Source organism: Salvelinus alpinus, chromosome 19 (assembly GCF_045679555.1).
Source record: "Salvelinus alpinus chromosome 19, SLU_Salpinus.1, whole genome shotgun sequence".
Lineage (NCBI taxonomy): Eukaryota > Metazoa > Chordata > Actinopteri > Salmoniformes > Salmonidae > Salvelinus > Salvelinus alpinus.
This window is the reverse complement of record NC_092104.1, coordinates 9,573,318-9,597,764: the sequence shown is the minus strand read 5'-3', so window position 1 is coordinate 9,597,764 and position 24,447 is coordinate 9,573,318. Positions and strand designations below refer to the sequence as shown.

At 42.4% G+C, this 24,447-nt stretch overlaps 3 protein-coding genes across 5 annotated transcripts in view; all 3 read right to left on the bottom strand.

The window, feature by feature from the left end:
- Positions 1–11,834, bottom strand: part of LOC139544989 (cytoskeleton-associated protein 2-like) — a 73,737-nt gene extending 61,903 nt beyond the window's left edge. Inside the window, exons 1-8 of one of the 2 annotated variants that reach the window (XM_071352269.1) lie at positions 11,637–11,834; positions 11,125–11,191; positions 9,582–9,642; positions 7,650–9,244; positions 7,055–7,253; positions 3,214–3,369; positions 2,707–2,767; positions 1,441–2,610 (exon numbers count right to left, since the gene is read on the bottom strand). In XM_071352269.1, the coding sequence (XP_071208370.1) occupies positions 2,579–2,610; positions 2,707–2,767; positions 3,214–3,369; positions 7,055–7,253; positions 7,650–9,244; positions 9,582–9,642; positions 11,125–11,191; positions 11,637–11,706 (2,241 nt within the window). In that variant the 5' untranslated portion in view covers positions 11,707–11,834 and the 3' untranslated portion in view covers positions 1,441–2,578. Of the gene's footprint in view, positions 1–1,440; positions 2,611–2,706; positions 2,768–3,213; positions 3,370–7,054; positions 7,254–7,649; positions 9,245–9,581; positions 9,643–11,124; positions 11,192–11,636 lie in introns of those variants that run through there. The other variant, XM_071352268.1, reaches the window with a different exon arrangement.
- Positions 11,835–13,043: 1,209 nt separating this feature from the next.
- On the bottom strand, positions 13,044–16,219 carry LOC139544990 (interleukin-1 beta-like). The gene is made up of 6 exons (XM_071352270.1): positions 16,065–16,219; positions 15,728–15,779; positions 15,357–15,558; positions 14,799–14,990; positions 14,355–14,491; positions 13,044–13,860 (listed from the first exon to the last, which is right to left on the bottom strand). Exons 2-6 carry the CDS (start codon positions 15,758–15,760, stop codon positions 13,630–13,632), a joined length of 795 nt encoding a protein of 264 aa, XP_071208371.1. The 5' UTR covers positions 15,761–15,779; positions 16,065–16,219; the 3' UTR covers positions 13,044–13,629.
- An 8,087-nt stretch (positions 16,220–24,306) lies between these two features.
- LOC139544988 (metal transporter CNNM4-like) overlaps positions 24,307–24,447 on the bottom strand; it is a 74,610-nt gene continuing 74,469 nt past the window's right edge. For both annotated transcript variants that reach the window (XM_071352264.1, XM_071352265.1), the window contains one exon: positions 24,307–24,447. This exon is cut by the window's right edge and continues 737 nt beyond it. The gene's annotated coding sequence lies outside the window, so the exon portion shown is untranslated.

Below are 24,447 nucleotides of genomic sequence, written 5' to 3'. Positions count from 1 at the left end.
CTCCCCGAACTATGTGTGTCGTCTGCAGAACCGGTTAGAAGCGGCTCACACCTTCGCAAGAGAGCAACTCGAGAACGCAGGGGTGCGCCAAAAGCGCCACTACGACTCGCGCGCTAGGGGGAGGCACTTTGGAGCGGGAGAATGTGTGTGGCTTCACAACCCCACGCGCAAGAAGGGGCGGTGCCCAAAGCTGGACAGTGCATGGGTGGGGCCGTGTCTGGTGATAGAGAGAGTGGGGGAGGTGACGTACCGGGTGGAGGTCCACCGGGATCGATTGGCACCCTACAGAGGGAGGAAAACGGTAGGGAATGGGAGTGAGGGCTCTGATGTGAGCCCACGGGAACAGTCTAACGAGGAGACTCTAGCGCAACCTGAGCCTGGGGAGGGGGCTGCTTCTTCGGAGGGCGCTGGAAATGACATTGGGGCAGAGGAGTGTTCTGGAGGTTCACCGCTGAGAGTCACGGGGAGGCCCAAGAGACTGATGCGACCTCCGGGTCGTTTTAAGGATTTTGTTGTGTAACCCTAGGGGCTAGGGTTTAGAAAGGGGGGTGCTATGTAACGACCCGGTATTGTGTTCTGTGTTTGTGGGTGTGTTATGGTTCTCATGGCTACTAGCAGGGGTTAAATATGTCAGGACAGATGGAAAGGTTGGGGGGGGTATGATGGGTAATCCCGCGGGATTTGGAAATGCATAAATAGGGATTACTGTATCATCTTTTTCTTCTCTGTTCGGGGCCTTGATCTGTTCCTATGAGAGTGACCCTTAACTCGACAGGGTAACATTGTGTATGTTCGGCATTTAGCGGCGTGGGCTGTGGCCGGGACAATAGCCCAGTTTAGGAATAAACCTGTGTTCTGACCTGCACACCTAGAGTCCGTCTCTTTTCCCTTTATGACCCAGCCGGGTCATTACAATATTATTAGGTTAACTAGCTAGTCCTGCATTGCATATAATCAATGCGGTGCCTGTTAATTTATCATCGAATCACAGCCTATTTCAACTTCGCCAAAGGGGTGAAAAATGTACCTAACCATAAACATCAATGCCTTTCATAAAATCAATACACAGAAGTATATATTTTTTAAAACCTGCATATTTAGTTAAAAGAAATTCATGTTAGCAGGCAATATTAACTATGGAAATTGGGTCAATTCTCTTGCGTTCAGTGCAAGCAGAGTCAGGGTATATGCAACAGTTTGGGTCGCCTGGCTCGTTGCGAACTGTGTGACCGTAATTAATTTGCCAGAATTTTACATAATTATGACATAACATTGAAGGTTGTGCAATGTAACAGCAATATTTAGACTTAGGGTTGCCATCCGCTCGATAAAATATGGAAAAGTTCCTAATTTAGCTGAAAGAATAAACGTTTTGTTTTCGAAATGATAGTTTCCGTATTTTACCATATTAATGAACAAAGGCTCGTATTTCTGTGTTTATTATATTAGAATTAAGTCTACGATTTGATATTTGATAGAGCAGTCTGACTGAGCAGTGTTAGGCAGCAGCAGGCTCATAAGCATTCATTCAAACAGCACTTTACTGCGTTTGCCAGCAGCTCTTAGCAATGCTTGAGGCACAGCGCTGTTTATGACTTCAAGCCTATCAACTCCCGAGATTAGGCTGGCAATACTATAGTGCCTATAAGAACATCCAGTAGTCAAAGGTATATGAAATACAAATTGTATAGAGAGAAATAGTCGACGCGTCATAATTTCTCTAATACCTACAACCTAAAACTTCTTAACTGGGAATATTGAACCACCAGCTTTCATATGTTCTGAGAAAATCACTTAAACGTTAGCTTTTTTACATGGCACATATTGCACTTTTACTTTCTTCTCCAACTGTTTTTGCATTATTTAAACCAAATTGAGCATGTTTCATTATTTATTTGAGACTAAATAGATTTTATTTATGTATTATATTAAGTTACAATAAGTGTTCATTGTTCATTCAGTATTGTTGTAATTGTCATTATTTACAAATATATATTTGAAAAAATATACAAAATCGGCCGATTAATTGGTATCGGCTTTTTTGGTCCTCCAATAATCGGCATCGGCGTCGAAAAATCATAAATCGGCCGACCTCTACTTCACAGACTAATAATAACAACAACCATACTTATCCCCTCTCCATGCATATTAAATGATATTATTCACTAGTAACTGGTAACATGAGTCAGAAACCTGCTCTCTTGTGAAATCAAACGTCTCGGGGCTTTCAGATGTTCAGTAATATGAACCACAACTATTCACTGTACGTCTGGACACTTTCCCCCATTATTACTAAGCAGTCAAAATCCATGACGACAAAATGATTAACATACGATAAGAATACTGGAACTGACTCAACACATGGAAGAGCATGACAATAGCCATAATACATTATTTTAGGATTGGAGCCTCGGTTGGATTCCTTCCACAAATCTTGACAGCAGAAAGAATCTTTACTTAATATTTTCTGTAACAGCAAATACAGCAGCAAACTGATTTGAACATTTTCAAGATGCGTGACCCTGGTACAGCCAACAGAAAGAGAAAGCCATGGACACAGCAGTGTGTCTTCCTAGATCTACGTGCTGGTTTTGGCAGGAACAAAGTATCCTAAAAGAGGCAAGGAGATAGGATGTGAGGAATCGAGATGAATTGAGACAGAGTCACTTATTAGGGATGTTGCTGCCTTTCTAGTTTCCTCATTACCTTGTGTCTCTTCCTTCTTTTTCAGCATCTCAAACACAACAGTCCGCAGCTCATCCACTGGCTGAAGGAGAGGAAATAGATACCAAACCATCATATTACTAGTTTAAATGAAATAGATACCAAACCATCATATTACTAGTTTAAATGAAATAGATACCAAAGTAAGCAGCTCTAAATTTAGTTGAGAGAATTCTTCAGAGAAGGTCTAAACACCACACACACACACACACACACACACACACACACACACACACACACACACACACACACACACACAGCTAGAGAGAGAGGATTGATGTTGCTAGACTAAGATTCCCCCTGGTGGGGAAGGAGAGAGAAATATAAAAGAAGAAAAACAGAGCAGATAGAGGGATGAAAGAGTAGCTTTGACCTGTAGGAAGACTAGTCCTGCCTCCTCTAACAGGGCCAGCAGATAGAGAGGCATGGGGTATAGAGATGGAGAGGTATAGAGAGAGCGAGGGGTGAGGTAAAGGGAGTATGCTGTACCTCTAACACCACTCGTACAGCCTCTTCAAACAGCGGCAGAACCTCCAGGTTGCCCTGGCGCTCCATCAGACGGGCCTGGCAGATCCAGTACTTGGAGAACTTCTCGGCCATGGGCACAGTGGACAGCATCTCCTGCACCTGGGAGGACAGGCAGCCCTGTAGGGGGTGGGGGAAACACACAGAAACACAGTCAGAAACACAGTAAGTCAGCCACAGGAACAGTCAGTCAGACATAGAAACACAGGCAGAGACACAGAAACAAAGATGGCGTCAAGAGAGGGCAGCCGTGCTTCTAGCCCCTTGGCCACTTTGCTTGCCTAATAATGTAGGAAATAATACAAAAATGAAATACTGCAAATGTTGTGTTATTACGCAGCCGGGAAGAACTTTTGGATTTCAGAGCGGCGGTAACTCACCAGGAATACAACTTTCCCAAATCTTATCCTTTGTTCGTACCCCCCCAGGCAATTGAACTGATTCCAGAGGCTGATCCAAAACATCACCAGTGGAGAAGACGTACTCGAAGTGGACTTCTAGTCCCACTCAGGAGGCGCGCATACCACCCACAGCTTCAGAGTATATTACTCGCTAATGTTTAGTGTCTGGATAATAAAGTTGACGAGCTCAGGGTGAGGATCTCCTTCCAGAGAGACATCAGGGATTGTAACATACTGTTTCATGGAAATATGTCACTCTGGATATACTGTCTGAATCAGTACATCCAGTTGGGTTCTCAGTTCATCGTGCAGACAGGAATACAAATCTCTCCAGGAAGAACAAGGGCGGGGGTGTATGTTTCATGATTAACTGCTCATGGTGTGACTGTGATAACATACAGGAACTCAAGTCCTGTTGTTCACCTATTCACTGGAATACCTCAATCAAATGTTAACCGTATTACCACCAAGAGAATTATCTTTGGTTATAATCACAGCTGTGTATATTCCTCCTCAAGCCAATACCACGACGGCCCTCAAAGAGCTTCACTGGACTTTATACAAACTGGAAACCACATATCCTGAGTAGAGGTCGACCGATTAATCTGAATGGCCGATTAATTAGGGCCGATTTCAACTTTTCTTCCTAACAAATACAGTCAACTTAGCCAAACGAGGGATGATTTAACAAAAGCGCATTTGCGAAAAAAGCACAATCGTTGCACGACTGTACCTAACCATAAACATCAATGCCTTTCTTAAAATCAATACACAGAAGTATATATTTTTAAACCTGCATATTTAGCTAAAAGAAATACAGGTTAGCAGGCAATATTAACCAGGGGAAATTGTGTCACTTCTCTTGCGTTCATTGCACGCAGAGTCAGGGTATATGCAACAGTTTGGACCGCCTAATTTGCCAGAATTTTATGTAATTATGACATAACATTGAAGGTTGTGCAAGGTAACAGGAATATTTAGACTTATGGATGCCACCCGTTAGATAAAATTCGGAACGGTTCCGTATTTCACTGAAAGAATAAACATCTTGTTTTCGAGATGATAGTTTATGGATTCGACCTTATTAAATGACCTAAGGCTCGTATTTCTGTGTGTTATTATGTTATAATTAAGTCTATGATTTGATAGAGCAGTCTGAGCGATGGTAGGCACCAGCAGGTTCGTAAGCATTCATTCAAACAGTACTTTCGTGCATTTTGCCAGCAGCTCGTCGCTGTGCTTCAAGCATCGAGATGTTTATGACTTCAAGCCTATCAACTCCCGAGATTAGGCTGGTGTAACCGATGTGAAATGGCTAGCTAGTTAGCGGGGTGCGCGCTAATAGCGTTTCAAGCGTCACTCCCTCTGAGACTTGGAGTGGTTGTTCCCCTTGCTCTGCAAGGGCCGCGGCTTTTGTGGAGCGATGGGTAACGCTGCTTCGAGGGTGGCTGTTGTCGATGTGTTCCTGGTTCGAGCCCAGGTAGGGGCGAGGAGAGGGACGGAAGCTATACTGTTACACTGGCAATACTATAGCGCCTATAAAAACATCCAATAGTCCAAGGTATATGAAATACAAATCGTATTGAGAGAAATAGTCCTACAATTCCTATAATAACTACAACCTAAAACTTCTTACCTTGGAATATTGAAGACTCATGTTAAAAGGAACCACCAGCTTTCATATGTTCTCATGTTCTGAGCAAGGAACTTAAACGTTAGCTTTCTTACATGGCACATATTGCACTTTTACTTTCTTCTCCAACACTTTGTTTTTGCATTATTTAAACCAAATTGAACATGTTTCATTATTTATTTGAGGCTAAATTGATTTTATTGATGTATTATATTAAGTTAAAATAAGTGTCCATTCAGTATTGTTGTAATTGTCATTATTACACATAAATTTATAAAAAATCAAATAAAAAATCATGTTTTATTTTAAATCGGCCGATTAATCGGTATCGGCTTTTTTGGTCCTCCAATAATCGGTATCTGCGTTGAAAAATCATAATCGGTCGACCTCTAGTTCATACAAATATTTACACACGTTAAGTTTCCTGAAAATAAGAGCAGTTGACAGTGAGGACGTTTCTTCTTTTGCTGAGTTTATATAGAAATATAGGCCTAAGTAAGTTACCGTATGAAGACTTAACAGGACTCGTTCTTAGGCCTACAGCTCGATGGTGGTTATACAAGGCTGCTATACTAAGCCTACTAATGATAACGACATTACTTATTAATATTTACACATGTTAAGTTTCCTGAAAATAAACGCAGTTGACAATGAGGACGTTTCTTTTTTTGCTGAGTTTATGTACATGTCTTACACAACCTGGAAGAGTTGCACCACTAATGAATAGCACCTGCGGAACAATATACCTGTTCCTCCAAATGTCTTGCTCTCACAGTGAAGGCAGAGGCGGTGTTCCAAATGCCTTGCTCTCACAGTGAAGGCAGAGGCTGTGTTCCAAATGCCTTGCTCTCACAGTGAAGGCAGAGGCGGTGTTCCAAATGCCTTGCTCTCACAGTGAAGGCAGAGGCTGTGTTCCAAATGTCACCCTATGCCCTACGTCAGTGGTGCTCAGACGTCTACCAACCACACCCGACTCACTGAATCACCAGGGTGAGCCATTTGGCGACAGCAAAATTGCGAAACATCTGTGGGTCCCCAAGGAAAGGTTAGAGAACCACTGCCCTACGTAGTGCACTACTTTTGACCAAAGCCCTGTCTGTTTTATTAGGCCATTATTCCCTGAATAATGGAAACTAAATCACCTGACCTGACCATGTGTTGGATTAATATTTGTGTTGGATGGATTAATGGCGACACACAAAGCAACCGGCCAAACCAGTTTTTTCAATCACTAAAATTAATTTTCAAGGACCATCAATTTGTAATAGTAAAAAAAAAATGCAATAGTTTCTAGTTGCCACCAGATGGCATTATATCACCATAACCTCACGAAGAAAAAAATGAACCTAGTATTCATCACTACCTTACAAGTTCTACTCGACAACACGTTGGTTCACTACTTATTTCCTACATGTACATGAGTGAGTCAGTACTGATGATTTTGTCATTTGAGTAGTGATGATGAGAGTTTAGGGACATACATATTTTATATTCACATTACTACACAATTCCATCTTAATTACTATTTGTTAATTGGGAATTTGGTAATCTACTACTTAATAGCTACTAAAAAGCGTCTTGCTGATGACTGGCAGCTTTAGTGTTGCCGGTTGGGAGAAGGGTGGGTGGGCTGAGAGGGAAACCGCCATGTGAACAGCCACAAGACAGTAATCCGCCAACAGAGTACCAATCAACCCCCCCAGTTGATTTGTCATATATTTTAAATGTCTGTCAATTCATGTCATCTAACCAACCCATTCCTCTGCCACACCTCATTCAGCAGCTTGATGCAGTCAGCCAGGCACCGGTCCACAGCTTCAACCAGAGACCTGGCCTCAACTTCCTCCTCCATACCGTCCCAGTAAGCCTGAGGGAGGGCCAAGGTGCGCCGCACCCGAGGAGGCCTCACCGGCATGGGGGGACGCTTGTAGGAGATGCCCCTGTACTCACGCCATTCCTGGAGCTTCTGCCTGAAGACACACACAGGTTGTTCAGTAAAATGTTGGGGTAAAGTCAGATGTTTGTAGTCCAACTCAACCACACTCTATTAAATGAGGAGCTGGGTGGAAAGAATATGGTGGTATAATGGAAAAGACCCAGCACATTCATATGCTACGATACCAACACACATACCTTTTACTGAAGTGAAATGACAATGTTATCTTGATGTTATTTCAACAAACAAAATCACAGTAGTTTTGTGCACTGTGTAACACAAGGCCTTATTCAACCAGTCTAGAGTTTAATATTTTAAGACTTCAAGTCATTCTGTATAAGATTGTCTGCTAAAATCACAGAAATGTAAATGTACTGTATTCTACTTCCTAGTACTTATCTAATTTACAATAAAAAAAACTAAAACTGACATTCTCTCTTCCTGGGCAGCTGTCATCTTCCTGCGGCCCTCTGTCTTGGGCACGACCCTGGCCTGGTCTCTGGGTGTCTTAAGGCCAACACCAGCCTCCCACCCCACCTCCTCCTGGCCATGGCTGGACTTTTTGGCAGAGCGAGGCACCGTCTGGGGGATCCACACACCATTTACTGTGCTGCTGTGAGGCCTAGGCCAACACGCCGGAGATGTTGATGAGGGCGATGGAGCATTGGGCTCATTCTTGGTGTCAGTGTCTGCCCACCCGCTCTCCACCATGCCTCGGTTTTCCTCGCCGCTGCTTTTCTGTCCCATCGCAGCCACAGCTGCATGCATGGCCCTACTCAGAGCCGTGTTCTGCCATTGGTTTCCTGTTATCCCGGTGGAAGCTCGAGAGGCAGCCTTCCATATCCTAGTGCTGGCTCCTGCTTCTCTAGCCTCAGCCCTGTGCTGTGATGCAGCCCTCTGAATACACTCAACCTCTTGGATGGAAACTCTGGGAGAGGTTTTGGTTGTCCTTTTATTACCTGGCTTCGTAGCTGCAGTCTTGTGCCCAGGACCAGTAGGGCCTTGGATGATGGGTTTAGGTCCAGTGACAGGTTGTCTCTGCCCTGCTGGTTTACTGGATCTCTCTGGGAGTGGTTTGGAATCAGTCCTACTCACAGCTTGGCTCCTCCTTTGCCCATTGTCCACAGCCGAGGCAGTTGTCCTCTGGTTAGTCTCACTCACGCCAGTGAAGGGATTCCTTCTCCTCTGAGCAGTAACTGGTGGCTTTTGGGTCACAGCTGGGACTGGGCTGGTGCTTGGGCATGCTCTGTTCAAGACCAGGGGGGTGAAGGAGGCTGATGCTGGAGCAGGGACGGTGGTGCTTCTAGGCTGCACCTGGACAGACACAAGGCCTGTCTTGGTTTTAACCATTGTGCTCGGACTCATTCTGGTACTGCTGGCTGTTTTGGGCCGCGTGCTGGCTGTGTTGGGCCGCGCGCTGGCTGTGTTGGGCCGTGCGCTGGCTGTGTTGGGCCGCGCGCTGGCTGTGCTGGGCCGCGCGCTGGCTGTGCTGGGCCGCGCGCTGGCTGTGCTGGGCCGCGCGCTGGCTGTGCTGGGCCGCGCGCTGGCTGTGTTGGGCCGCGTGCTGGCTGTGCGGAGTGTGTTAGCGGGTTTCCCAGTAATATTTGGCTTTGGTCTGGTTGTGTTGGCTAAACGTGTTCTACCAGCGTTTGCCAGGGGTTTGTCTGAGCTAGGGCGTGTGTTGCCGACTTTAACAGCTGGATTAGGCTGGGTTCTGGGTTGGTTGGTGGTGCCTGGGCATCTTTTGGTAGGGACAGTGGATTGTGATCTGGCTGGAGCCGTCTTCAGGCTGGTTGAGTGACTTGGGGCAACTGCAGAAGGCTTTGTCATGCCTTTGAGCACGTTGAGACGTGTGGTACTCCATGCTGCAGAGAGGAGACGGTTGGCAGAGCTCTGTTTGTTGGTGGTACTGCAGAAGGTGCCAGTGGTTTGGGAAACGGCGTTGGCCATCAGAGGTTGAACCTTCACCGTTCCCTTTTTCATCTTGAGGGAATTTGGACCTTGGTTCTCTTTTCCCGGGTCCAACTGTGATTACAAAACAATATCAGTTGATATAGTTCGTAACTATTTCCTGCTTAAAGACACCTCAACGGGTCGGTTAATTAGTATTTTAGATTGGTCACTTAGCAGATGCAGTAGTGAGTGCAAACATTTTTTATATATATAAAAAAAAAAGAGTCCATACTGGTCCCTCGTAGGAATCAAAACCACAACCCTGACATTGCGTGCTCGACCAACTGAGCCACACGGTACACCTACTATAATTCTAGCCTCACTATAAAATTAATAGTGAGCAAACTGCCAGGCTTGCTTTGACAGAGATGGTGTCAACGAGAGGAAAGTGATTGGCTACAGTACTTACATCATCCTTCACGGTAGACATGGTGATCTGCTTTGCTTTAACGGCATCTCGAAGATAAGGTCTGAAATCAGTCATGTGTGATAGGACATTATTTACAAAAGACTATGGATAAGACATGTCAAGCTGAAATATTGCCACTAGTTAATACTGTAGGGCTTTCACTCGCTGCCATACAATGTATAGAAAAACAGGGCAATTCGAGGGAGCACCAAAATGAATGTGAAAACGTCGTTCTCGTTGCCCGATGTCATTATAAATGACATATAATTAATCAAATTTATTTATCAAGCCCTTTAAAAAAACGTTTTTACATCAGCCGATGTCACAAAGTGCTAATAATCATTTGATTATAACATTGTAGAGAACAACATTAACATACTTGTACTTGACAGTGTTGATGAAATAAGAACGTTCATTTGCTGTGACCTTTACTAGTTTAAACTGCGCCTCTCTTGGTTGTATCCCTTTCATATAAGGTGTTGTGAGATGGTATCATTTGGAGGTGGTTCACCTCCAGATCCTTGGCTTTCATCATTTCAGTAAAGCAGACACCAAGGGATTAGTAAGAACAGTGGTTACAAATAAATGGCAAGCGTTGTGGAACAAGGAGAGAAAGGGAAGACACCTGTATAAGATCCAGGAAAAGGTGGGGGCAGAGAGGTCCTCAGGCCAAGAGAGAAGGGAGGAAAGTGTAGTCACAAGGCTGAGACTGGGACACACACAGCTCAATAGTAAATTGAAAGTGGTGGGGAAACATCTGACTGGGAGGTGTGATCCTCGTCACACCTCTCAGATGGAGACAGTGGAACATGTTCTATTTCAGTGCCAGAAATACGTGAGACAAAGGGACCGATTGTTATTAGATTTGAGAAGTAATGGGGTTGAATAGCCAGGATTAAGTGAACTGCTGGGGAAATCTTCAGGGGATGTAGTATTTAATTATGTATTTTATTTCCTTAGGGGGGCGAGATTATTGTGTTGGATTTAGACCTTCGCTGTCTCTGGTCCACACTCCAGTCCAGTTGGTGGCAGTAATGCAGCTTAAAGTTGTTTGCCAACCGCCATATAAAATCCACAGAATAATAATAATATACAATGCAAACAAGAACTGATTGTCTTCGCCGAGGGTGGATATTGCAATTCTGTCTGTTAGCTTTGTAAATAAATAATGAACCCTATTTAGTTTTCTATTCGGCGGATTTAATTTTGAAAAATGCCATGTTTTCACTCATGAACCTGCAGCCACTAGATAGTTTGTCCGTTTGACGTTCATAGTTAGCGGCTGCCGCAGAGCAGCGCCTCAGTTCTACTATATTGAACAGTGACCAGTTTATGATCAAACAATTCCATTAACGCTAAATTCTCAGAGTAAATAGTCGGTAACTTTTTAACCATATATGGTAGAGACATGGGGTATGGACTATTGTTTGGCTGAATTTGTATAAACATATAGACATTTGTATAAACCTTGAATGAATTAATCATCTTATATAGGCTATATAATGGCAAAGAAGATAGCCGTCAAGCCATGATGGTTTCTTACTTTGGGTTTGGTGGCTTCAGTCTTCCTTTTGCTGCTAAGTACTCTATCAACTGCTGCTTGCGCAATTCTGTGAAAGACAAGAAGCAAGTTTAAAACAAATCCTTAATTTACTCCACTATTTGGTCAATAGTTGTAAAGATAACTAGCTATCTAACGTTAACTGGCTAACGTCAGACAGCTAGCCCTAGCTGCAACATTGTTGTTCTAACAGGACGATGGTCCTAGCTAGTTACGTTACTAGTTTAGGGAGTCAATAAAACAGCCCAATGTCCCAAAAGACTCCATAAGTTTCCTCTGAACTAAGCTAACGTTAGTGTGTACCCTAGCCTATATCTAGTTTTTCCACTGTAGCTTGACCGAACGATAAACAAAATATTGTTTACATTGTATTATGACTAACGTCAACTATAGTTAGTAAGCTAAGAGGCCTGCTATCAAGCTAGCATGCATTGTTAGCAAGCAAATAATAGAGCTAGCTAGCGGAATATTAGTTAACGTTAGCTACACCATACCTTTTCTGTTAAGTTGGGCAACCATTTCTTCCGTGTCCATTGCTATTTGCAATCTAGTCACTTGAGACATGTTATTTTAGTGTAGCTAGCTAAATTCTTCGCTATTTTAGTGGAATAGAAGTTATGGTTTGCTAGCAAGCTAACATAAACAAACCGACTTCATCAAGTTCGTGGTCTAGTTTGAAATTGCCGGGGTAACGCCACTCTTCTCCCATTGGCTCGTTCAAATATTTGAAAAAAAACACGCCCAGTCAGACAGCCACTCCAATGCTTCTTTTAATTCTGTAGGTTTTATATGGATAGTAACATTGAAAGTGGTGGGGAAACATCCGACTGGGAGGTGTGACCATTGTCAGGAGGAGATGGAGACAGTGGAACATGTTCTATTTCAGTGCCAGAAATATGTGAGACAAAGGGAGCGATTGTTGTCAGATTTGAGGAGTAATGGGTGTTGAAGAGCTAGGATTAAGTGCATTTTTGGGGAAATCTTTAGGTGATGTAGTTTTTTATTATGTATTTAGTTTCGTTAGGGAGACGAAATTATTGGGTAGGATTTAAAATCAAAATCCTACAGAATAATGTCATCTCCCTAAGGAAACAAAATACATTATTAAATACTACATCCCCTGAAGATTTCCCCAGCAGTTCACTTAATCGTGGCTCTTCAACCCCATTACTCCTCAAATCGAACAACAATCGCTCCCTTTGTCTCACGTATTTCTGGCACTGAAATAGAACATGTTCCACTGTCTCCATCTGAGAGGTGTGATGATGATCATGTTTCCCCACCACTTTCAACTTACTATTGAGCCATGTGTGTAATTACACTTTCCTCCCTTCTCTCTTGGCCTGAGGACTCCCCCCTGCCCCCACCTTTTCCTGGATCTTATACAGGTGTCTTCCCTTTCTCTCCTTGTTCCACAACTCTTGACACTTATTTGTAACCACTGTTCTTGCTAATCCCTTGGCTTCTGCTTTACTGATGAACAATTCCATCTCAACATTAGGATTTTTAAGAGCCTGGATGTTCTCTTGATAAGTGAGTGAATTGGAGCATTTTCCAGTCCTGCTAAGTTTTCAAAATGTAACAAGTACCTTTGGGTGTCAGGGAAAATGTATGGAGTAAAAAGTACAGTATTTTCGTTAGGAATGTATTGAAGTAAAAAGAAAAGTTGTCAAAAATATAAATTGTAAAGTACAGATACCCCAGAAAACTACTTAAGTAGTACTTTAAAGTAGTTTAACTTTACACCACTGATATTATTACTGGTATAATGTAGGTATACCTCTCATATTTGTTCTTGTTGTGGTTCTGGTATTTGATGCATGTTGTCTGATTCTTAACATTGTTCTTCCAATAACCATGTTATTACAGTAGCCAACCATAATAATCGATGACAGAGAATATCAATTTCCATTTGAATATTTATTCAAAAGAGCACATATGTAGGACAATTCAAATGTTTGCATGTATCAATGAATAAGTGCAACATCAACAGATTGACAAATAAATACAATGATAAATAAGTATAATCACGGAAATATAAATACATTAATAAATAGTAGAACAATATTATGATTAGTAGAAATGTAATTACAGTACGCAATACGTTCATTTTGGATTTCAGCAATAAATACGGTACAATAAATATCATGGGCGCTTGCCACAATCTGACTCAACGGCACCATCTTGTGGTAAACTTTGACCAAGTCAATACACCCCAATGGTGAATTGCTCTAGGAGTACAAACGTACATGCATACAGTACATACATACATACATACAACCTGAAGAATTTATTGTGTCTTACAAACATACACCTAATCTTTAGACGTACAGACAGTGGTCAGGGCTGGATTGCCACAAAGGCCCTATAGAATCACATATAGAATCTCTATTGCCGAGTTAAATAAAGGTTCAACAAAAATACAAATAACATTGAATTATATAGGATCTCTATGAGAGATCTGTGGTGTCAGTTTCGGCACCCACCTTAGTTGTGGCGCTGGATGGTGAATGTGGTGAAGCGGTTGGGGGTTGCCCTCTGGCACATGTTCACCATTTTGGTGTTGTCCTGCTGTAGGGCCGTGCTGATGAACCAGTTCCTGGAATGGGCAGACTCCAGGGTACTGACGTCAACTCCGGTGTCCCGTTTGTAGAAGAGGAAGCGCACCATGTCGCTCTCATGGTTGATGGACTTCAGCTGTTCCTTGTCTGCCACCTCCTGGAGAGAGAGAGAGATGGTCAGGGGGATAAACTCAATGGTCTGACTCAAAACTGACTTAAAGGTCATACACCAGGAGCGGATAGAAATGTTACTCTGGCTATTGGTTTGAGTTTGTGGCTGTTGGAACCAATGACTTATATAATCAACACGTCATTGGTTGGAACAAGCCGACACACTCTCACTCTCCAGGACTAATAGTCATCCTCGCTGTATCCCATTCCCAGTCACATTTCACCAGGGTCGGTCTCCCTTGGCCTCTCTGGCAGTTTCCTTTAATTACACTGCAACTCAACCTTTTACATTCCACATGTGATTCAGACACAATGTTGATGATGTCAGCATTCTTCAGCTCAGGCACCATCTCCATGACGATCTCTATGTGGTGCATGATACGGTCCAGGTCTGAGTCAAACAACTCCAGCCTCAACAGCCAATTATCCTATCTATCAATACTGAATCACAAAATATTCAGCAGTAGTAGTGCTATTTACCTCTAGGTGCAGGGTGGGCGTGCCTCCTGATGTTATGCAGGATAGGTAGAGGTTGGATCCCTTGATGCCCAGGGCTACAGGCCTTGCTTCAGTCTCACTGGGGACAGGCGTTACGTACGTAGACAGGTTCAAATGCACTGAGGACAGAGGAAAGGAGAAGAGAGTCAGTCAGCATCAATCATCAGAACACACCTATCTGTCAGTCTCAGAGTGGTGTTGGTTTTAACCCCTCCACTGAATCTCATATTGCTCATATGTACCTAACCTTTCCAATTATTTCAGATTCATAGGAAGTGCCACTGCTTAGTGCCCCAAGGCAAATTGTAATTTAATTAATTTAATGATCTATGGTCGCCAAAGAACACACTCAAAGTCTTTGGCAAAATGTAACTCACTATGTAAGGACAAATGCAAATTGGGACTGAGCCTTGGTTGTTAACATACCTTTATGGTAGCTGCTGCCTCCCTGCAGCATCATAGCATGCAGCTCCATAGACCCTTCGTTCAGCACCCAGCACTTATTCTCAGAGTCAGTGACACTACACTCGTACTCTCCTTTACTGCTGAACCCTGGAGCTCTGCTTCTGGCTTCAATGTGCTCTGTGTGCGCCGAGCCCGACTCCAACACTATATGTTCTGATGAGGAGAGAGAGAGAGAGAGGAGAAAGCAGTTAGTTGAATGAATACACTTGATTGAATTCCAGAACTACTAGTCAATGAGTTGTGCCAAGATATCCACACTAGCAGTATGCCAGTTAGAATTAAGCCATGTGTTGGGCATGCATTCTACGTGGTATTCTATAGTGTGAACATTGGAACATAGCCCAGTGGTGATAGCTAATGGTATTATAGTGGTACACATTGAAAATGCCCCGTTCTGTTTGTGCTGTCTTGTCAACTCCTATGGTCATTGTCATCAGAAGCAAGACAGTACAATCAGATATGGGGCCAGGCTAGCCCCGAAGGGGTTCCTCCAATCCAGTCCAGTGATCTTTGACCTACCGTCCACTGCGCTCTCTAGCAAGAAATTTAGCAGGTCCTCATCCCTGAACTCGGTTCCCAGGGTAAACCCCTTGCCACCATTTAGTCTCTCCATGGCGATGAGGAGGTTGGCCACACAGCGCAGGGTGATGGGGTGATGGGATATTTCCACATCCAGACCCTGGGGAAGCTTGGAGCTCCATGCTACACTGGCAGAGGTGTTCTGACCAGGACAGAGAAAGTCGATTTAACATTCATCTAACATTATTGTATCAGTGTATGGAGAATTGTGGTTGGTCTGTTTTAACATTTACTGTATAATAACATTTGAATGTCTGTCATGCCTGAATATTGTAGGTCTGTCTTATCCTCATGTCTAAGTTGGGACTCACCTTCATTAGACTGCAGTTTGACTCAAATTCCATATTGTCTTTGTAGTTAGATCTGGAAAATAAAAACACATCTTTTAAAACGCCTGTCCATCATAGATTGATTGTATCATGCTTAGTCAGTTGCTTAAAGATGGCCAAGATCTGAAAACACATTCAGAGATCTGGTGTAAACGGGCAATCAATATACAGTTAGTCCTAAATAAAAGTTTTTATTAAACACTATATAAAAATAAAGACTGCCGCAACAGATCAACAACATAATACATTGTCAGCCATACAGTAAGAGTAGGTTTATGGTTGCCAATGTGAATAAAAACAGACTCTACATTTAATTTACCTGGAAGAATAGGTTTGTAGTTGGCTGTTTTGTAGTTTGTAGATAGTAGGTACTAACGTCTTGTTTTTAGTCCTTGATCCTTGTTGTGAGTCCCAACTTGTTCTCTGAACCAATGTTTTCTGACTACATGTGGTAACCTGTATGTCTTATATACATCCTGGGCACACTCTCCAGAAATTCCCCTCTACGCACACGGGAGGAAGGACGATGGTTTAGTCTTACCAGACCAATGAGTGAGAAGGTATTTTTTAATGACTTTGGTGATGAAATACTGGACTTGCACCCAACAGGATGGGGGGAGGGGTGTAATTGTTTTGTATTATTGCCAATATACTTTATTCAAAGAATTTATGTTGTGTTTTCATGGTGTTCTTGGCCAGGATTCCCTTAGAAATTGTATTTCAGATCTCAATATTACTGGATGAACAAAATATTAAATATTGTTCATGTCAACACTACGTAATATTAGTTACGATTAGACAAATGCACATGTCTGTATTATAATATACCTTGAATGACTTCCTTTTCTAAAGGACTTGTCATACATTATGCTACACTTTAACGTTTAAAGTGTTGATAACGGCTATTTTCTAAGAAGGGCTATTTTCTAAGAAGGGCTATTTTCTAAGACGGGTCTAGTGGCAGTTCTAGCTTGTATGTCTCCCTGGACGAACCCCCCCCCCCCCACCTACCAAAATAGAAAAGCACCGTTCTGTACTAACCTTCATTTTATTCAGACATTTGGAACAACACAAATAAATAAATCATAACATTTAAAACTACATAAATATAAAAATATATACAAAAATAAGACTCAAAAATATCAAAAAGAAGTAACGAAGACAAATAGAAACTCATTTGTGTTGATTTGTCACTCGAGCATCAATATGTGCTAACATCCCCCAACACTGTCAACCAAGAGTCAAGACTAAACCAATTCACCTTGGTGGTGTGCAGACTGGTTTTATATTATTCTTAACGATTTCGCACAAACCAGAAAACAATGCAACAATATGTCTGTGAAACTATATATTCACAGTATTATGAATGAATTGTGGTTTATTTGGTAGAATTTCATAGTGTGACTGATTATACTAATTCCATTAGTACTGTACAAAGTTAGAGGTGCGCTATTTGATAGATTCCCCCGCTCCCCCTACCTCGGACTTCCAATAGGGAGACCTGAGGTCAACCTACCCCCGCCTCCTCCCCATCTCGTACTTCTGAGTGGGAGACCTTCCCAGGCAGTAGCCTGCCTAGCTCACAAACTAGAATCAGGGCGCCCACTTCGACAAGGTTAATTGACCCACAGTCCCACACGGTGACATGATATCATTGACGTGACATGCAAATGAGCGATAGACTGTCACTGTTCCAAATGTATTTGTGCGGGCGCCACGTGCCGCCCCCGGCAAGATGCCGACCTGGGTGGCTGCCCATGTCACCTATACCTAAATCCGCTACTGGACGGGTCTAAACTTGAAATGACTGTGATATCATATGTGGTTGTTTTTTCCTACTAAACTTAGATGAATGCACTGACTGTCAGTCGCTCTGGATAAGAGCCTCTGCTAAATGACTAAAATGTAATATAATGCAAATGTAAGTGCTAATAAAATATACTGTGTTTTAATCATTACCTTTTTTCCTAAAGTCCTAGGAAACTAAACTTCAACCATTTCTAAAGAGTTTCTATGTTTCCTTTTGACATCAAAGTTTTGGTTCTATTCTTTAATTTCCTAATATTGTCAATCAAATATTCTGCGATGTCCAGCCTGCTAACATTTCATGGACTTTCAGATGTGAGAAAATTCCTCATCGTATTGTGAAATAACAAGGAACTTACTACATTATTTCCTCACTTCCTGTGTGATGTCACGAGAGTCTAGAATCTGCCAGCTGGATAGATTTCCAGTACAGACTGGCAGACTCTTGGACTGTGTCCAACTCCCTACTACTTTATTAGCCTTTACCCTTGCCAAAAAGGTGTCAGACATTGTTAAGACCCGTTCAGGGGAATCTCCCCAATTCACTAAAATATCAGGACTATGTCTATAATATGTAGGCTCCCTATGGAGCTATGCTTAATATCCGGTCAGTATGTTCAATAATATACCACAAAACTAGTATTATTCTAGTATATTGTGTTCGGCTCAATAAAGTTTCACCTGGAAAGAATAACTACTGTACTCTCAATAAAAAAAGTGGTGTAACAGTAAATCAATCCTAATCAGCCCTGTAAACTGGGTGAAACATATGGGATTAGAATGTTGACTACATCTCAGAACCATCCCAATGTATAACTATCTGGGGTGTGTCTGAAATGCCAATCCTATTCCCTGTATAACACACTACTTTTGACCTGGGCCTATAGGGGAATATCAAATAAAACATTTGTGCACTATAATAGGGAATAGGGTGCCATTCTGGACGCATCCTGTGTCTTCGCTGTTATGGATCTTACAGAACCGGATGAGCAACGGAATTCCCAGCGGTGCAACGTGTGGGAACACGTCAAGGATTTCTCAAGATCATACTTGCTTTCGCTCTTAACATCTGAATTTCACTTTCTGATATTATCATTCATGATCGACAGTGATGGCCTGTTTTGAAATTAGGTATGCCTATTTTGGTGTTTGAGGGTATTAAAAAATATAAAATGTCCTTCTGACAATATATGTGGGCATAGGAAGACACTGCAATTGGAGGATGTATTTTATGCATCGGCCTATTCTACAATATTCAATAGGCTACATCTGTCGGTACAAACTTTGATTGAGAAATCGACATCATAAAAAAAAATACAAATTGCACTACACCACTGCATCTACTGAATGTTTAAATCATGACCTTTCTTCCTAAAGGCCTCGGAAATTAAACTTCAACCATTTCTGAAGACGTCCGAGGTCATAGAGCTAAATGGAGAGTGAGCATGTTGTTTCCTCAGGTGAAATGATAGAAGTTTTGGTTCTATTCTATAATTTCTTAATATCGTCAATCAAAATAGCCTGTGATGTCAAGCCTGCTTACATTTCATGGACTTTCAGATGTGAGATAGTTCCTTTATCTCGGCTCGTCATATTGTGAAGTCACAATGAACTTAATCTATTATTTTCCCATCTCCTTTAAAAGAAGAACACTTTATAGGGAATAGGGTTCCATTTTGGATTCAGCCTGGGTCTTTGTTGTCATGGATATCCCAGAACCGAACCAGCAACAGAATTCCCAGTGATGCAACATCTTAGGAAACAAGATGATATTTGACAGGCACTATCGCCCTTCCGCTCTTAATCTTTGAATTTCACTTCCTGATTTACACACATGGTATTGGTTACCAGGCCATGCCATTTCTGACCACAGAAAAAATAATAACACAAAAAAAAGAGACCATTGATTGTCAGACAATGACACCTCATTCATGTTTGAAGAAGTTGTGGCAGTCAGTCATCGATGTGTCTGCATAGTGTGTTCTAAGGAGGAAAAAATAGCATTTTAAAAATCTGAATGGCTTTAGCCCATGTCACATACTATGTATGATACAACTCATGACATCATTCCTCATCAATTGGTCAAGCAGGTTGATATTCATAGTGTAAAACTCAAACAGTGGGTTCGTATCGATAGTGTATAATTCAAAGATTAGGGGGTTGATATTCAGTGTATAATTCAAACATGCTAAAATGTGAAGTAAAGGCTTTTGTTGAGACAACTGTACAGAAAAAGCAGGACCCGAAAAAGCAAATGTTACAAGTAAATTAAATGTCAACCAGAAATTGACGTTGATTTTACGCTACGTAACTTTAAAAAGTAAAGAATACACACTTTCAATCGTAGTCATCTGAGAAGAAATCAGGACCAAAGAAAAAGTCAAAACAGAAAAATCTCAGGTTTATTAAGAACATTCTTCATCTTCAAAACACGTTAAGACAGTAATTATAAAACAGTATGTACACATTATTATTGACATTAAAGCATACCAGAGAAAACAGAGGACTTATGCCTGTTTTATAGCCTGGCCCCAGATTTATTTGTGCTAACAGGTCAACTCCTTGTCATATCAAACATTAGCAGGACAAGGAGTTGACATGAAAGCACAAACAGATCGGGGACCAGGCTACATGTTTCAGCCAATTCATAAACAAGTCACCCCATCGGCTCTCTGCTCCCAAAAATAAAGACAATAATGATAACGATTGCTTTACCGCGATTAATGACACAGTGTTCTGAGGTACAAAAATAAGTGACCAGAGACTCAATGAGCATACTGAACCCAAACCATGTACACTTTGGGGTGGGGTCAGGTTGGGGGTGGACTGGACACCAAGTCAACAGGGACATTAACAAGGACACCAAGTCAACAGGGACATTAACAAGAGTCTTGAGGACACAGTGTTGGAGTGGAAACCTACAGGAGGGTAGCTCTCCAGGAACAGGGTTGGGGTGGAAACCTACAGGAGGGTAGCTCTCCAGGAACAGGGTTGAAGTGGAAACCTACAGGAGGGTAGCTCTCCAGGAACAGGGTTGGAGTGGAAACCTACAGGACAGTAGCTCTCCAGGAACAGAGTTGGAGTGGAAACCTACAGGACAGTAGCTCTCCAGGAACAGGGTTGCGGTGGAAACCTACAGGACAGTAGCTCTTCAGGAACAGGGTTGGAGTGGAAACCTACAGGACAGTAGCTCTTCAGGAACAGGGTTGGAGTGGAAACCTACAGGACAGTAGCTCTCCAGGAACAGGGTTGGAGTGGAAACCTACAGGACAGTAGCTCTCCAGGAACAGGGTTGGAGTGGAAACCTACAGGACAGTAGCTCTTCAGGAACAGGGTTGGAGTGGAAACCTACAGAACATTAGCTCTCCAGGAACAGGGTTGCGGTGGAAACCTACAGGAGGGTAGCTCTCCAGGAACAGGGTTGGAGTGGAAACCTACAGGACAGTAGCTCTCCAGGAACAGGGTTGCGGTGGAAACCTACAGGACAGTAGCTCTCCAGGAACAGGGTTGGAGTGGAAACCTACAGGAGGGTAGCTCTCCAGGAACAGGGTTGGAGTGCCCTGTTCTGGTTGGGGGGTGTTCACCTGGTCAGTGGTCACATTGCTACAGTAGACAGGTACTACCACTAAGTCTGAGACAGAAGGGATTCAGTCTCCCGGACACATATTAAGCCCAGTCCTGGAATAAATATGCTCAGTGAAGATTATCCATTGAAATATGCTTTTTAATCCAGGACAAGGCTTAATCTGTGTCCAAGAAACGGACCCAAGATTAGCTAAATGTGTCAAAGGCAGTGTGAAGAACATCCACATTGGACTGCACCATGTGATGAATTTCATTACATCATACATTCCAGTTCATCATGCCTTCCTCACAATTTATTAGTTGAAGTGAATCGGTATAAAATGACTAAGCCATCTATTCTTAGGCGTTTCTTCAAGAACATTTCATGGGAAAGCCTACCACTCGATGAGTAGAAGTTATTCACCAGCGACCATTTTGGCTTTTCCAATCAATACACCATATACATTACAATGTAATCTGTAATCATGACTGACGAGCCCCATATTTAAACTCAGTTGATAACAGCAGTTTACAACGTCAGCTTTCAATGTCAATGTAATTTATTCAGCAGAAATATAACTTTTGGAAAATAATCAAAATGATCAAATGTATCAGATGGGTCACGTCAGACCAAATCCTATCCTACTTAATTATGTCCAATTGTCACATGGGACATGTACCAATTCTCCACGAGTGTGCACTTGCGTACTCTCTTGCATGGATTTAGCAATGGTGGAAACTCCCTTTTGCCAATGTTTACATCAATCCTATGCTTTTACATCCACGACGAGTGTGCAAAAAAATCTTAAGTCATGCATTGATGTCACAGGGAAACATATATTTGAAGGTATTTTTAATATTCCCTGTGTCTGTCTAGACCACTAAGAGTCACATTGGCTCTGAACAAGGCGTACAGTTCAACATAACATACTAACCCTGAATCATTACAATTTTTATTTTATTTTTTTAAAAGGGAGATTCTTATTTATTTTTTCTCCACAGAATTCATCCCCATCCTTTGGATTCATAACTACACCACATCCCAACTATTAAAAATGAAAAATAAAGTTGTAGAAAAAAGTGCTTGCCCATTCCCCTTCAGGAGAGTTACAGTCCAGTTCTGGTTCCATGATCAATGTGAACACTTGTTTTAAAGGAGGTGAGGGTTGGCCCATACCAGTCCAGCACAAAGATATTACTTTAGACAGAGAATATATCCCTTTGGTGACTGTGTCCTTTTTGTGGAATCTGCAGTGGTACTGTGCTTTTTTTTGTGTGTAAAACATTTAATATAAAAGATGAATTGGAAAGATGAATTAATTATTTGGTAAAACAATGCTGTTAATTTGGACAACTACTATAGACTTGGTAAAATGATAATGTCACAGTGTTATTCAATAGATCGATACATGGGCAAATGTGCAGGACAGGTCTGGGAAATATAATATATGATTTAGGACTGATGAGATGGGTCTAGAGACTAAAGCATAAAACGGATTCACTGTGCACTGGACTGGCTGTCAACCACCCCGTTCAACTGCTACATTTAAAAGGAATCTCATCGTGATAATGACAATATTCTCAATGAAAACGCTAGATTATAAAACACAGACAACAAAATTTACAACGGAAAAAAAAATCTCAAATATACAACTTGAATTTTATGCAAAATAAATAGTCAATTATATATATATATATATATATATATATTTAAATGAAGGTATATTTGTCAGGACAGGAGGCATTTTTCTAATTAGGTTACTGTTCCCGAATGTGATTGCCACTTGGTCACACAGACAGAAACAAACCTTTAAGTTTTTCCACCCCAAAATCTTCGACCCAGGGCCTCTCACCCCAGTCCCCAGTCCATCTGAAAGCAGGAAAGGGCTCTCAGTCCCCTTTATAGTAACGTACCCTACACATCTGCCACATTCATCATCATCATATTGATTGTCTTACAACACACACTGGTGGTCCATCCCTGATGAATCCATTGGCATCTTTGGGGAAAAGGAGAAGCCCCTAGCTAAAAGACTAGCTGTCTTTTATTTACGCCTTCCTCATAGAAGTCTGAGGAAACTCATAAAGACCATTGAATCTACTATACACCTTGACATGAATATCCACAAATACAAACCAACAGACACGTTTTCCCCTCTCTCAGCATACATGGAATTAATAAATAGCATTTTCTTTTTTCAATATAGTATTATTACATATTTATAACATATATTAGTTTCCTCTTTGACATGCTTTGTTCTGATTGGTCTTTTGTCTTCAGCTGTATAGTTGGCGTTAATTAATGGTTGGGGGTTACTACACATGCGGATGTTGTTGTGTTGTTGTTGTTGATGGTGCTTCTATCTGTTTATTTGAGTCTCCCTGAGTGGTGTGGCTTGACAGTGGAGACAGAGCAGACCAGGAAACAGCAAGGTGGAGGACACACACACACACACACACACACACACACACACACACACACACACACACACACACACACACACACACACACACACCTCTCCCTGTAGGCATCTGTAACTAGCTACGACCTGTCTATATCTGAAACACTGATGGACTTTTTATATAAAAGTGAGAACAAAAACAACTGTTAATCCATATAAAAAAATCCCTTGTTTAGTCAGTCTAGAAAACGAATGGTCATAAGGGACCTCCCTCAGTCCAGTCCTATTGAGCCCAACACCACTACCATGTCACATTATCTCTATGCTCCATCTCGCTCTACTTCGCTCTCTCATACCCCTGCCCCTTCCTCCACATGGTCCTAGTCCTCCTCTCCAACAGCACAGCTTCTGACATCTGTCGTCTTCTTTGATCTCTGTCCCTAACTCTGTTACAGTACACACACACACACACACACACACACACACGCACGCACGCACGCACGCACGCACGCACGCACGCAGACAGACAGAACACACTTTGCAGAAACACACAGACAATGCAGTCAGACAGACCAATAATGACATTGTGCCATGCTGAAAGAGGAGGTACAGGGGGGATAGCTGACTGCCTGAAGAAGAGGGGGTACGGGGGGGAGATAGCTGACCATGCTGGAAGAAGAGGGGGTACAGGAGGGATAGCTGACCCTGTTGGAAGAAGAGGGGGTACAGGGGGGATAGCTGACCATGCTGGAAGAAGTGGGGGTACGGGGGGGGGGGGGGGGGGGGGGGATAGCTGACCCTGTTGGAAGAAGAGGGGGTACAGGGGGGATAGCTGACCCTGTTGGAAGAAGAGGGGGTACGGGGGGAATAGCTGACCATGCTGGAAGAAGAGGGGGTACAGGGGGGATAGCTGACCATGCTGGAAGAAGA

Coding starts and splice junctions, on each gene's coding strand:
- LOC139544990 (XM_071352270.1), bottom strand. CDS start 15,760: ATGGAATTTGAGTCAAACTGCAGTCTAATGAAG. Junction 15,559..15,727: donor CAAACTGCAGTCTAATGAAG/GTGAGTCCCAAC, acceptor TGTCCTGGTCAG/AACACCTCTGCCAGTGTAGC. Junction 13,861..14,354: donor CGCCCACCCTGCACCTAGAG/GTAAATAGCACT, acceptor CTCTCTCTCCAG/GAGGTGGCAGACAAGGAACA.